The sequence below is a fragment of the Crocodylus siamensis genome, chromosome 2 (genome assembly GCF_052110815.1).
Source record: "Crocodylus siamensis isolate JL-2025a chromosome 2, ASM5211081v1, whole genome shotgun sequence".
Classification (NCBI taxonomy): Eukaryota; Metazoa; Chordata; order Crocodylia; family Crocodylidae; genus Crocodylus; species Crocodylus siamensis.
In genome coordinates this window covers 125,743,818-125,757,172 of record NC_143396.1, presented here as the reverse complement: position 1 = coordinate 125,757,172, position 13,355 = coordinate 125,743,818, and the positions used below count along the sequence as shown (strand labels likewise).

General features: G+C 37.7%; 1 protein-coding gene across 3 annotated transcripts in view; it reads left to right on the top strand.

The window, feature by feature from the left end:
* AIMP1 (aminoacyl tRNA synthetase complex interacting multifunctional protein 1) overlaps positions 1 to 13,355 on the top strand; it is an 84,929-nt gene that overhangs the window by 37,597 nt on the left and 33,977 nt on the right. For 2 of the 3 annotated variants that reach the window (XM_090036752.1, XM_090036753.1), the window contains exon 2: positions 11,697 to 11,830. In XM_090036752.1, coding sequence (XP_089892878.1) covers positions 11,697 to 11,830 — 134 coding nt within the window. Of the gene's footprint in view, positions 1 to 5,154; positions 5,430 to 11,696; positions 11,831 to 13,355 lie in introns of those variants that run through there. The other variant, XM_090036754.1, reaches the window with a different exon arrangement.

Here is a 13,355-nt window from a genome sequence, read left to right as displayed (position 1 = left end):
AGCACCTTCCTCATCTTTTATTTGTGTGATGTCCCATTAGACTCCTAAAAAAAAATCTCTGTGCTGTAGTGTGTTAAATAAGGAGTTGGGGTTTTTCATGCTTTAAAAATAGGGAGGGGAATAGACTCACAGGACTAGTAAAAGTAACCGTCTGCAGCTGGGATTCAGCCTGATTATCAGGCAGCCAGAAGGGGTTGTCCCATAGTTCCCAGAATTATCGGTTCATTCTTTGGGACTGACACAGCTTCTTGGACTGACTGTAAATGTATTGTTTTTTGGAATCTGTAAAACAATTACTGTGAGTTTCATACTGCAAAAGATGCGACTTAAAATAACTTGTGGGAATCTATACAACTAGTTATTAAATATTTTGGTCCTTGTATTTATATTTAGGACAAAGTTAGACAAGCTTTCGAATGCAAAGCGTTCTTCTTTGGACCTGAAGAAACGCTTAGTATTTGAAAATATGTCTAATTTAGATCAACTGCATAGTTGGGAGAATAAAAGTATCACTGTCCAAAAATCTTTGCCTCGTGATTCCTGGACCATCATGGCCACAGCATCATTTTAACACTCCTTATGTTTGTTATTGTTTTATGAATACTGGCTACACAGGAGCTGGTAGCTTGAGAATGTTTTGAAAAGTTAAATTATCTTTTTAGATCTGAAACATTTAATGTCTGGAAAAACGGAACAACTTTTTATAGCACTGATCCCAGTAATCATTTGCTCATGTCAGGAAAGAAAATTTAGGTTTTCTCCATTGAGAGCTAAGGGCGTCACATAAACACGAATACGTTTATCACAAGGGAAATGCCTGCCCTATTTTAAAATGCATAAGCTATTCTGCAGTAACTGATCTTGTGCATATTATTACCCTGTAGTAAGTGAAAGGTAACCCATGGTAGCTTACCTCTCTGGGGATGAATGTCTTCAACACTGATTGTTCAACAAAAAAAATATAGTGATATTGCTGTTTGGGCTGTAGTCTCATTTTCCCAGATAGATAAAATGAAATGTTATTGCAGCTGTGATTGCTTAAATGTATCTCCATTCTTTTTAGGTTGTTGTCATTTTTTTCTTTTCACGTTTATTTCTTGGAAATGAATCTCTCATTTATCTTTAGGATAGTTGCTGTGAGACTCTCAATTTATTTTAAATTCAAATAGAAATTCCATCATCTTAATATGATATACAATATGCATGTTGCTTGAAATCTGTCTTTATACTGCTTGTTTCATCATTTAACAGCAATGGACAGTGAAGTTAAATTTTCAGTTTGTGGTTAGTGGCCTCCATCAAGTCAGTAGAGAATAGTCGGATGTGGCTGAGAATCATGTATAGTAGGGCCATGTCCTCGTATTTGTATAATGCCCTGTAGTATGCTCTGCTTTATGAGACCAAGGGTGTGTATCGATATTTTGTATGGGAAATCTATATTCTTCCCCTGCAGTTCTGTACAGTGAGAACAAAATTGCTACCAATAGATCCAGAAAAGCAGATGGCTTTGTGATTTACAAATAATTGTTGATGTGCCTATGCACTTTGTTTGATATGGATTGAAAGGTATTTAAGTAGGGCAGGAGCTGTCTTTTACCCTTTGTTAGATACCAACTAGCAAAATGGAGCTCTGATCCTGATTGGAGTCTAAGGTTCTCACCTTAACACAAATATTTTTAGAGGCCAACTATAGGGCACTCTTTTTCACTTAATCTAGTAAAGAGCAGTACCAAAGCATTATTGGTTTGCATATTGCCCCAATAGGATAATTGTTCCCACTACATGAATTCAAAGTACTGAAACGGTGTAAATGTAGTTTGGGTGTTTGTTTGTGTTTTCCTGTAGCTTGGTGAAAATGGCATTTGTATGTTTCGTGGCACCCTCAAGTATGGACATCTCATTCTTCTGGAGCCTTGTCATTTGAGTTGCAGAAACATCCATCCCTTCATATTCTCCATTCCTAAGGAGAACGTTTGGGGCATAGAAGTCCAGGCTGTATTTTTATTAGTATAACTTCCTGCATAGTCATTTTTAACTACTGCTTAGTCACAAAAAATTAAATATCTACCCCTTGGAAACCAAGTGGCACATCATATCTTCCAGGAAATACATCATGCCCACAAATTGCCACAAAAAGGTCATTAAAAAATTAAATTGTTTTTCTCTAATAGCAATACATTTGTAATTACAGGTCTATAGAAATTGCAGTGGGTCACTTTCTCTCCCTCCTAAAATCAAATAAAAATATTTAATAATACCACTCGGTGTTCACTAATATGGCACAAGTTGCTACTAATGATAGCCATTAGCCTAGCTGCTTGTAGTAGACTCTGGTTTAGGAAGCTTATCATTTTATAAAAACAAATATTTTTTCCCATCCTACCATTTTTTTTCTGTTTTGTTGTAATAGTTTCCCCCCTCCTTTTCCAAAGTAGTGAGGTTATGTGAGGTTCTTCCATTTGGTTCAGCAAGTGGTTTGCCAGATGATGTGCATTCAAAGTAAAGGAAAGCAGAGTCTGGCAAACAGCTGGCATGTTTTATTATACTTATGGGCTTTCATAAGTTTGAGTCTGCCAAGAAGCCTGATTTTAGGAAAAATGACAGTCCTAACAAAAGTTGTTCTCTTTCTTCCTCTTTGAACATGTTTTCCTTTGTAGAAACAAAGTGATCTTCTTGGTGATAATTTGTCAATTTAAGATACTTTCAGAGAAACATGGATAAAATGAAGTCTCATGGAAAAAAATTCTGAAAACTCTTTGAAAGCTATATTACTTCAGACCAAAACCTAGCAAAGTAATCATCCTTAAATAAATACTGTGTGTAGCTTTCTCCATCTTTTAAGTTGGTAATATTTTTATTTAGCATCCAGTTCAAAGGAATCTCATCTCCCTCACATTCTTAGTTACGTAGTCCATTTGTCTGTGACAATCCCATATTGCAATGACAACTTTTAACAGACTTCTGTAGCATTGTAAAGTGTGTTCTTTTTGAGCACAACTCCTTTTCTCAAGTCTGTTTTCTAACCCTCTAAAATTGGCTGTTGATGAAAGTGACAACTACTAGAAGGAATGTTTGCAATAATAAGAGCAGCCCTCTTGCAATTGCTGTTTGGTGTTCGTGTTCAGTGGCTGTATGTGGCACTGGCTGTCTCATGATCCTACTAAATCCCATGATGGGGAGCACAAGACATGGGTTACTGTTGTGATGGGGATTTAGATTAATAGATTCTAGGGTCAGAAGGGACCTCAGTGGACCATCTACTCTGACCCCCTGCACCGGCAGGCAAGAAAAGGGTCACCAGACCTGGGATCATGTGATCCCAGCCAGGTGCCTGACCAGTCTCTTCTTGAAGACCCCCAAGGATGGGGTGAGCACCACCTCCCTTGGAAGTCCATTCCAGATCCTGGCAACCCTGACTGTGAAGAACTTTTTTCTAATATCCAGTCTAAACCTACTCTCCTGCAACTTATGGCCATTGTTCCTTGTTGTTCCAGGGGGTGCCCTGCTAAACAGATTGTCGCCTACTTCATGTTGCTCTCCCCTTATGAATTTGTATGCCGCCACAATGTCCCCTCTCAGCCTTCTCTTGGAGAGGCTGAAGAGTAAAGGATTAAGGGTCCCTTAGCCTTTTCTCAAAGGGCCTTCCTTGCAGGCCTCCAATCAGATGAGTGGCTCTTCTTTGGACCCTCTCCAGGTTGTCTGTATCCCGCTTGAACTGCGGCATCCAGAACTGGACGTAGTACTCCGGCTGTGGCCTGACCAGTGTCGCACAGAGAGGAAGAATCACTTCCATGGACCTGTTTGTGAAGCACCTATGAATGCATGACGAAGTACAATTGCCTCTGCCAACTACTTCATCACACTGATTTAGAATGAGTCGATTGATTTTTGACTCTTCCTTTTATTGAGAAGTTTGGAATGGAGGAATAATTATAGTGAAGGCTTTCTGAGGACATATTCTAATGTAAACATCTTCCTTTTTCAACAGTCTCCCTTCATCCCCCATCTGATTCTGACTGATGAACAGTTGACGAATTGCACTAAAATGCAGAGGAAGGGTAGAGAGTCAATGCTGAGAGGAGTAGGCAATAAGGAGTCTGTCCCTTGGGTGAGTAGGGGGCCAACCTTTTTGGCAGGTGTTCCACAAATTAGCCCTGCATCCTTCTCCCAGAGTGCCATTCCAATCCCCTTCCCCTGCCTGCTCTGCTTTCTGCTTCCCGCCACTGTGCTTCCTGTACACTCACCAATCATCTGTGTTATATGCACAGAGGCTGGTTGTGCCACAGGTTGGCCCCCTTGCCTTGAGTGAAGGGATTTGCAGTGGTACTTCCCATACCAAGCTGAATATAAAAGTAAAGTTACTGCTTCAAAACTGTTCAGTGCAACAGTGAAAACAGTGTTGATCAGTGGGAAATGAGCGTTACTAAAATGATTGGCAATTGAGATCACGTAGAATAAATAATATTGTTTGTATAGTTTATATGTGATAACGTTAACTAAGCAATGCTAGGGAAAATTGAGAAACTTTAAAACATTGACTTTTGTAAACCGATTGTTGGAAAATAGTACTTACGATGAATGTTTTTAGTGTTTAGAACCAGTTGGCTTCTAAATTCTGTTTCCTGGTGAAATGACTTTCTTTCCAATAATGTAATTGAATCCATCTTGGGACAATGGATAGGTTCCAAACCCAGTTTATTATTTTTGAATTTTAGAACCTTAACATTAGCTCTTTAGTTTGGCAAAAATCATCTGCAACTGGCAACACTTTTAAAGAGGAGAAAAGACCACATATTTAAAGCAAGGAAATACAACAGCGTTAAATGTTCCTGGCATCTCCCTGGTGTTGTGCATATGAGTTCTTTCCCCACCGCCCCCTTATTGCCCTCCAATTTTATTTTTTTGAACTCTGAGCCATTGTAAATTGTAGGTTAATTGTGTTATTTGTAAGGTATACAGAAATTCTATAATAATTTGTGCTGTATAAATGCAGAGGATTATTATGTTCTACACTGCCTGCCGCTTTTCAATTTCACCTTTTTGGACCCTTCTTAATTTTCTTTGTTTAGGAACCAGAAAGAACACCCCCTGCTCTTTGACATGAGACACTACAGAAGCTTGCAGCAGCCAGCTGGAGGCAGTATTTACAGTTGGACAGTATTTACAAAAAGCAGGAATCTGAAAAAGTCAACATCTGGGGAATGAAGGAATAAAGACCTTCAGAAATTTCGGTTTTGCCCTCCATATCTTTCTCAGAATACAGAGATTTCTTTTTGCATTCTGTTCACATTTCTACATTTTTGTGAACAGTTTTGCCTTTTTCACCCTCCATTTAGGCATTTTGGACTGGAAGGAAAGAGAGCAAAGGCATACTTTGCTCACACTTCAGTTGCAGGACTGGTGAAGTAACCCCTGATTCTTTACTTTTTGTAGGTATATATAAGAACTAAATTAACATATGGCTTATCCAGCTTTGGTATTAATTTTATCAGAGTAGAAATTAAACAACTTGTGGGTATCAATGTAGCACTTCCTTATACCTGCAAGGCTTGCGTAAGTTGTTCAGATGTTGACATTTATTTTCATTTAATCAAATAAAAGGTGGTCAGTCAGTTCCAAAGCTCTGATATGTAAATGGTTCAATAGAATGCCAGAAATTTGAAAAGAAGTGAACAATTCTCACCCCAGCAATTAAGCAACAAGATTATTTCTGTGGATTTTGGAATTTTGTTTCTGTATCTTATCATTCAGATCCCTTCATTTAGTTATAAAAATGCTGGGTTTCTTTTTCCGCAAATAACATTGTCAGTTTTTGCCTATCTAAGAAATGTCTCTGAAATTCTTATAACTGAAGATAAGCAGTTTTGTAAAGGCACATTTTCAAAATCAAATTATTTCCCAGCGAGACGAGGGTTACACCAAAGATGAATTTGGCCCCCAACTTGACTTTTTCATTTCCAGAAACAATAGGAGAAACTTTTCATTTGGGAAGAAACTTTACCGTATTTATTCTAATGTATGCTGATTGAGTTAACTTTGGTGATCAAGAAGTCCATTTACTAACTAAATTGTTCGTTCAAAGTTACTGTGGCTTTTATATTTGGATTTGAAAATGGCTTATATCTCCCAGTACAACAAGGAGAAGCAAAAATTGCTTTTTCCTTTTTTTTCCAGTTGCCACCCTGGTTAAGGTTTTATATCTCTAGACTTTATTAATATTATTTAAGGATGATGTTTATTTTATATTAGTTTGGGATTTAAGGTGTTATGTGTAGAGCATATTATTCATTTCAACCTGTTCTTGAAGGTTGCGTGCATTTAGCTTAAGCACTGCAGAGACCACTTAAGTCACTCCTGAGGTGCTTTTCATTATAGGATAGGAACAAGTTAGTAGATATGCACTGAAAATACATACATCCATTTGCATTGATTGAAATAAATGGTGTTCAGCTGCTCAGAATGAATACGTTTTTAATAAATTTAAATAAATTTCATATTTTAACAAGCATAAGTTTGAATTCTTTGCTTCTAGCAAATTTTTTTTTGAAGGAATGTCCCCCTCTGACCATAATTTTCTGCATCTGTGACCTTTTCCACTTTAAATGTCAAGTAAAACCATAAATGTGTTTAGAGATTCCTTCAAAGAACAGAAACTTATTTTTCCAGTTTTCAACTCCTATTTTCCTTTTAAAAAAAAGAACAAAAAGGGGACCTAACGAAATCTTTTCTCCTCTGTGCTCATTTTTATAAATGGCTAATCTCATACTATTTTAGCTGGGTCTTCATATAGCTGTTGTTAAAATATGTTCTTTAAACGCAGGTTCTTCTTTTCTCTTGATTTGTTATTAATGCACCATGAATCAGAAGTCCAGGTTTTTATTTGTATATTACTTTTCTCTTCATTTTCTCCCAAGGCAGCTTTCTTCTTTAAAAGAATTCATTTACATTTAGGAGTAGTTTTAATATTGAATTGTATCAAAAGTGAGTTCCAGTAAAGTTCCAATATTCAAGCTCCAATTAAAAAAACAAACCTTCAGTATAATTATTTAAATGAAAAAAGATATCAGGAAAACAAATTTCATCACTTTTCCAGTGCTCAGATTTTTACTGCTTTTGAGTGAATAATAAGTAGTATTAAGGATATTAAGTAATTTGAATGTTTTTTTTATGTTCCCCGCAAGTTTTATTTGAAAGAGGGGACAGCAGTGTCTTAAACATGGTTTTCTGAAATTCGAGTGACTTGCTTTTCTAATTTGAATTTATGAACATTTTATACAGATAATTTGTACATCAAATCATAATATTCACTTTTTTTCTTCTCCTGCTTTTCATCTTAGCACCAGAGGGGTGAAACAGTAGGAAGGAAAATAAGAATCCTGCACCCCTCAGCACTGATTGTCATAGTATTAAATTACAGTTTTATTGGCTTTCATTTAATGTTTTAAATACGTTGAATGTTTTAATTTAAGCACATAGTTTCAAAAAAGTTTTGCTAATTAGAAACCATTTGTATATACATCTTATTACTGCATATTTTTGTTTTCTTGCCCTGCCTGTTCTGCAGTTCATTTTGGTCTGCTGGCTCTGTATTAGAATCTGAAATACCTGTTGCTTTTCTGTTATTGTTATAATACTAGATCTATGGAAATGTATTTGATGAGTGGGAAAAGGTCTACCCAGTATAATCATGTAACTTCATTTCCAGAGCCTCAGTTTATTAGCTAACTTGGCTAAAAACTATAAAATGTACCAGTTCTGTTCATTTTGAAGTTTTAGTAGCGTTTTTGTTATTGTTGGCAAAGTTTCCACCGTTAGTAGTATTATATTCCCTTGAGAGAATATGCGGTTTATATTTTTTCCCCCAAGGATCACTGCAGTTGAGTTAGCCACCTTGTATACATTTATTATAAAGTGTTATCCTTTAATGCCATCTCTTCTTTGATGCCTTTAACAATGTAAAGGAAATTAATGTCACTGCTAAGTCACTGTTTTTAACTGTGCAAGAAAAAATTGAGGTTCCATCTTTGCTGTAATCTAGCACATCCTAACATTTAATTTCATCTCCCTTTCCATTAAATAACTGGAAATGAATGATCGTTATAGTGAGGCTTTGTTTGTAAACAGAAGTTTATGCCCTTGTAATCATTCCTGCCTTGTTCGATGTGATGTTACAAACCAGTATTATAGAAGTTTGTTGTTGTTGTAATGATATTCCTAAACTGGTCTATGTAAAAGGAAAGCTAGCAGAAGAGAGTGCTGTACAGGGGAAATCTTATTCTATTGGCATATAGATCTCTTTGGGCTTTATAATCTAGCTTTTTGTGATTAAATAATGAATAGGGATTTCCCTACAACATGCAAGTCAGAAGTATGCTGCAAACGCTACTTTTCTATGTAGCACCTAGTGTGCATTAGAGCTTTCAAATATAATGTTGTTTGATGTAAAAAAAAAAGCCAAGATTTTCTGACTAACTCAGGACCAATTATAATATTTAATAACCATTTGTCACCTGGAAAGGCTGAATTTTCTTTTCTTGCCTCTGTTGAGGAAGGGAAAGAGGAGCAAGCATCATTGCTTGTTTTGAGAAATGTTGTGTACTGTAGGTTCTCTTGTGTGATAGTCTTTTGGATTCTAAAGAGGACAAGACGATGGTTCCTTCCTGTCTCCTACAGAAGAGAATTCTATCTTGTATCACATAGTTTTCATTGGGTCATCATCACTTTGGAAACGGTCAGCAGCATTGTCCTAGACTGGCTGACTGATGAATTGGTAGAATTTCGGGGAAGAACTGGAAGGCTGATGTTGTGGCCTACATTATTGAGTTCTGCGAAATTTCAGAGTACTTAGAATTGAGTTTGATATTCACTGGGTGCATCTATACGTGCGCTTTACTGCAGAGTAAACTAATTAGCTCCACAGTAAAGCATCACCCTCTGCACATGCGCCACTATTAGGGTGCAGTAAACTAACTAACTCTGCCATAAGACAATACTATCTCGCAGCAGAGTAATTAACTGTGCTAAAATGCACATGTAGACAAAGATTGGGTGGGGGCCAGACTCCTGCTTGCCACCTAGCCACATGGCTCTGCAGGGCCAGCCCCCTCATGCCCCAGCCAACCCCCTCATGCCCAGTGCCAGCACCCAGAGTTTGGGCCTGACCCCAGTGCCCTCTGCCAGCCCAGGTCTGCTCCACTGTGCCTCACATTGCTGCTGTCTCACGCGCACATGTAGACCCTGCACCCAGGAGCAGTTTACTCTGGCTCAAACGGCTTCACCTTAATTTCATGTGTAGATGCACCCAGTATGCAGCAAAGTGATCTTGGGATTCCTAACAGTTCTTCTTTATACTAAACAACATATTCGGAAGCTCTGATGCAGACGCTATATATAAAAGCAGTGTTTGCAACATACTGTTGATTTAGGTCCTTAGAAAATGGGATAGTGGTTAGAAACAGATGTGTTTTAGCGTAGCTACTGTTTTCTGCCCTAGCAGAGAATGGGTCAGAAGTCTGTTATTATCTGTTGTTATGACAGAATCATTGGCAAGATTATTACACCTGTTCTTTTGGACACCCTGAGATGGGAAAAGGTATTTTGAGGCACTGCTACAACTTGAGTCCAGGCATTGAACTGGGTGATATTATCTGACTGCATGCATCTTGCATGATTGAGTGACAAGACTCCCACACCTTTGAGACCTGTCATTCATTCTGCAGGATCTTTCAGAGTATTTCTCTCCATCTGCTCTTTAACAACATCTCACCCAGCCGTAATTTGTGCAGGTTTTTTTCTCCTTCCAGATATTAGATGGCTAAGTGAAAGCATTGTCTGCTGCAGATGAAAGTGATTAAATACCTGGATATCATCAATATATTGTTGACATTTGAATCCTTATGGTTAAACACAGACATTGAAAGAACAGAATGATGAACTTCACTTGCTGGGACTCACAGGAATGAGGCAGAGAAAGTGTTCATTGTCACTTTCTCTATCGTGAGAGAGGAACTCTGAACTATTGGTATCTGCAAGGAGCTGAGAGAGATGACAGAATGGGACTGCATTTTCCTGTGCCTCTTCTTGCAGAACTGTTTTTTTGTTTGCCTCGGCTTCTCTTATTGGACCTTGGTCCTTCTCTCAGATTGAAAATGGAGACAAAATGAGGCAATTCAAATATGAACTATAAAACAGCTCTAAAAGTGAAAGCTCAAAAACTAAATGTTGCTGCTTGAGGGATGGAGGGCAAATAGGAGGGAGAGTAACTTGGTCCTCCTTTCACAGTGTGGTTAGGCTTGAATACTTAGAAATTCACTGTTGTGTTCATTTTTATCCTTAGTGTTTATGTGCAACCATAAAGGTATGCTGTATCCTAAGTGTTCTAACTTGATTTACTTGGAAAATTGTTATGGGGCAGCATATTTTTATTCTTAGAAAATTTATAAAAAATATTTTCAGTATTGAATACAAAGATAAGATACATTGGCCTTTGGTTTAACCCAGTGATTTTCAACCAGGGTACCGTTGCTCCCTGGGGTGCTTTGAGATCCTTTCAGGGGTGCCTTGGGATGCTACACAATGTAAGTACTGTTTGGTGTGCAAACATGATTCGCAAGATGAACACACCAATTTCAAATACGAATCCATAGTATAAAAAAATAAAACAAAGACAATTCTGACCTGTTATGATCTTATTGGCTAGATACAGTAATTTCATGTAAACCGGTAGAAGAGATCAGAAACCAGTTCAAATCTGTAACACAACAGAAGTTCAGTATACATAGACCACTTTCAAAATGGTTGAAACCATTTTAAGACAAACCTGAATGGATGTAGTATCAGACTTAACTGATTTAGGTTAAACCAGTTTATTGAACTTCTGTCCCACATCCCCTCCAGTTTCACGGTAAATTACCATCACCCAGCATGCTGGGATGCTTTGCACCTTCCCTACAAACTCTGTTTTGCAAGGTGAGTGGGCTAGCATTGTCCCAAGCTGTCTGATCCAATGAAGCAGGGAAGCATGCACTAGCACCCCCTGGCTTCTGGCCTGGACCACTGCAGGCATGTGGCTGTGTTTCTGGAATCAAAAGTGAATGTCTGTTCACTTGCTTATCAGTTCAGTCTCCACAGCATAGACTAATCTGTGAAGACTGAATCGATTCACTTTTGGGCTTTTTGACTGTCTGTACTTAGCCTTTGAGTTCTTTGCAACAGAATTGCTGGGTTATTTTTCATATAAAAATTGTGAAAATTAAGAGCTGGTATTTTTGGAGGGGTGCCTTGAGCCTAAAAAGATTGAGAACTGCTAGTCTAACCTTATTTTCTGCTAGTCTTTTCCATGCTTATTTTTTTCCAGTGTCTTGTTTGTTCCTTGGTGGGCTCTGGCTCTTTCGTTTGGGGAAGGTGGAATTTCTTGCTGTTACGAAGCAAGAACATGTTTTATGCAGATGGGAGGAAAAGTGCCTTTTCTTCGAAAAGACTTTAAAAAAAGAAGGGAAAAATGCAGCTGGCAAATATCAGTCTGGTTAACATTGCCTTTTGTTGGGGCTAGGGTTGGGGGGAGCCCGATTTGTGGATTTACCAAATGTTCTGCTTCATCAGCAGTTGATTTTTAGGGCTGCTTTATGTGGTACAAGATGATCATGTTAACTACATTAAGAAAATGTTCACGTTATCTTTTTCCCCTATTCGTTTAGGTTTTTAGTCCGTTTCTTGCTAAAGATGGCAGCCAACAATGCTGTGTTGAACAGACTGGAGCAGAAGGGCGCAGAGGCAGACCAAGTCATTGAATACCTGAAACAGCAAGTTGCTCTTCTAAAGGAGAAAGCTAGTAAGGAAATCAGTATTTGAAAGCAAATTTTACTAACCAGATGATTAATATTTATCTTACATAAAAACAGCTTTGTTTGGGGCAATTGATGTTTGCATGTGTTGAGGATATATTTAGATTCTCCAAATTAAAATCTGAACTAGAAATACCTTCTTGTTTCCTCCCTCTAATTCCTTATCAAAGTCATAGTTTTTATATTCTGGAAATAATCAAAGAGGGGAGGGATCAGTGACACAAGCAGATTGTAACAACCCTAGAGGAAGTAACTAAATGATCTTAGGGAGATGTGTGTGTGTTACTGTTTCTCACTGCCTTGTAGAATTCTTTGAAGGTGCCAGTGAGCTGTCTGTCCCACTTTTTGATGCAAATGATGGACTGCTTCCTGCAAAATAGAGTACAGAATGCTACATGTATGTAAATTCATGTCTCATTTTACTTTCAACAACCAGGATTTACATGGACTTGGCATGTAGCCTAATATTTCGTCATATGTTCTACATATGCTGATGAAACAGCTTTGTTTCCATTTCTGCATTGGCCTGTTTTTTGAGATGAGACCCCATGGTTCAGTTGCTGAGGTCCCAAAATTATTGCTAGTTACCCACATCTTTCTGTTTGCTTAAGCACATCCTGTCTCAGAGCTCCAACTTCATGGGTATTCTTTTCTTTGGAGATAAATGACAAGTTCGTGTTCAGCTATGATGCCCACATCCTTTATGGAATCACTGCATCCCAGGATAGAATCTCCTGTATTGTATGTATAGTCTGCATTCTTTGTTTCTACGTGTCAAACTTTATACTTGGCTATATTAGAATGAATTCTATGTGCCCAGCCCACATACCACCCTAACACTGATCTGTCATCTTTATTATTTACCATTTCACCAATCTTTGTCTCACTTGTGAACTTTACCGGTTATGGTCTTATGTCTGTAGAGTAGGACCAAAAAGTTCTGTGTGAGATCTGCTAGGCATACACCTGTTTAGTGGTGATTGTTCATTTACAGGCCATTTTGATTCCAGTAGGATAGTCAATTTTTAATCACCATATTAATGCCACGTTAATTTTTTTTATAGTTTTAGTTTCTTAATCAAGATCTGTGTTGCACACTTTACAGGAATATTAGTGTTTCCTTTATTAGACAAATTTGTAATCTCAAAAAAAATACTCCTTTTCTTCCCTCCTTTAATTTTTCATTAATAGTACTGTATCAGCTACTCCATTGTTTTGTGTGGGTTCAAAGTCAGGCCTATAATTGTCTGGGTTACCAAGGTTATTCCCTTTATCCTTTAAAAATATTGGCACGATATTAGCTCTTTTTCTCTCATGTTCTAGGAATTAATAAAAATCAATATTAACGGTTTGTATAGTACTTTAACATTTTTGGATGCACGTTATCCAGACCTGCTGATTTAAAACTTTAGTAGCTGCTTTTGACATTCTCCTGAATTGTTGTTGGGATGGAAAGTGTTTCACCACTATCCAGGGATACAGCAAGATTGTCTGGCTTTTCTCAAATAGCCA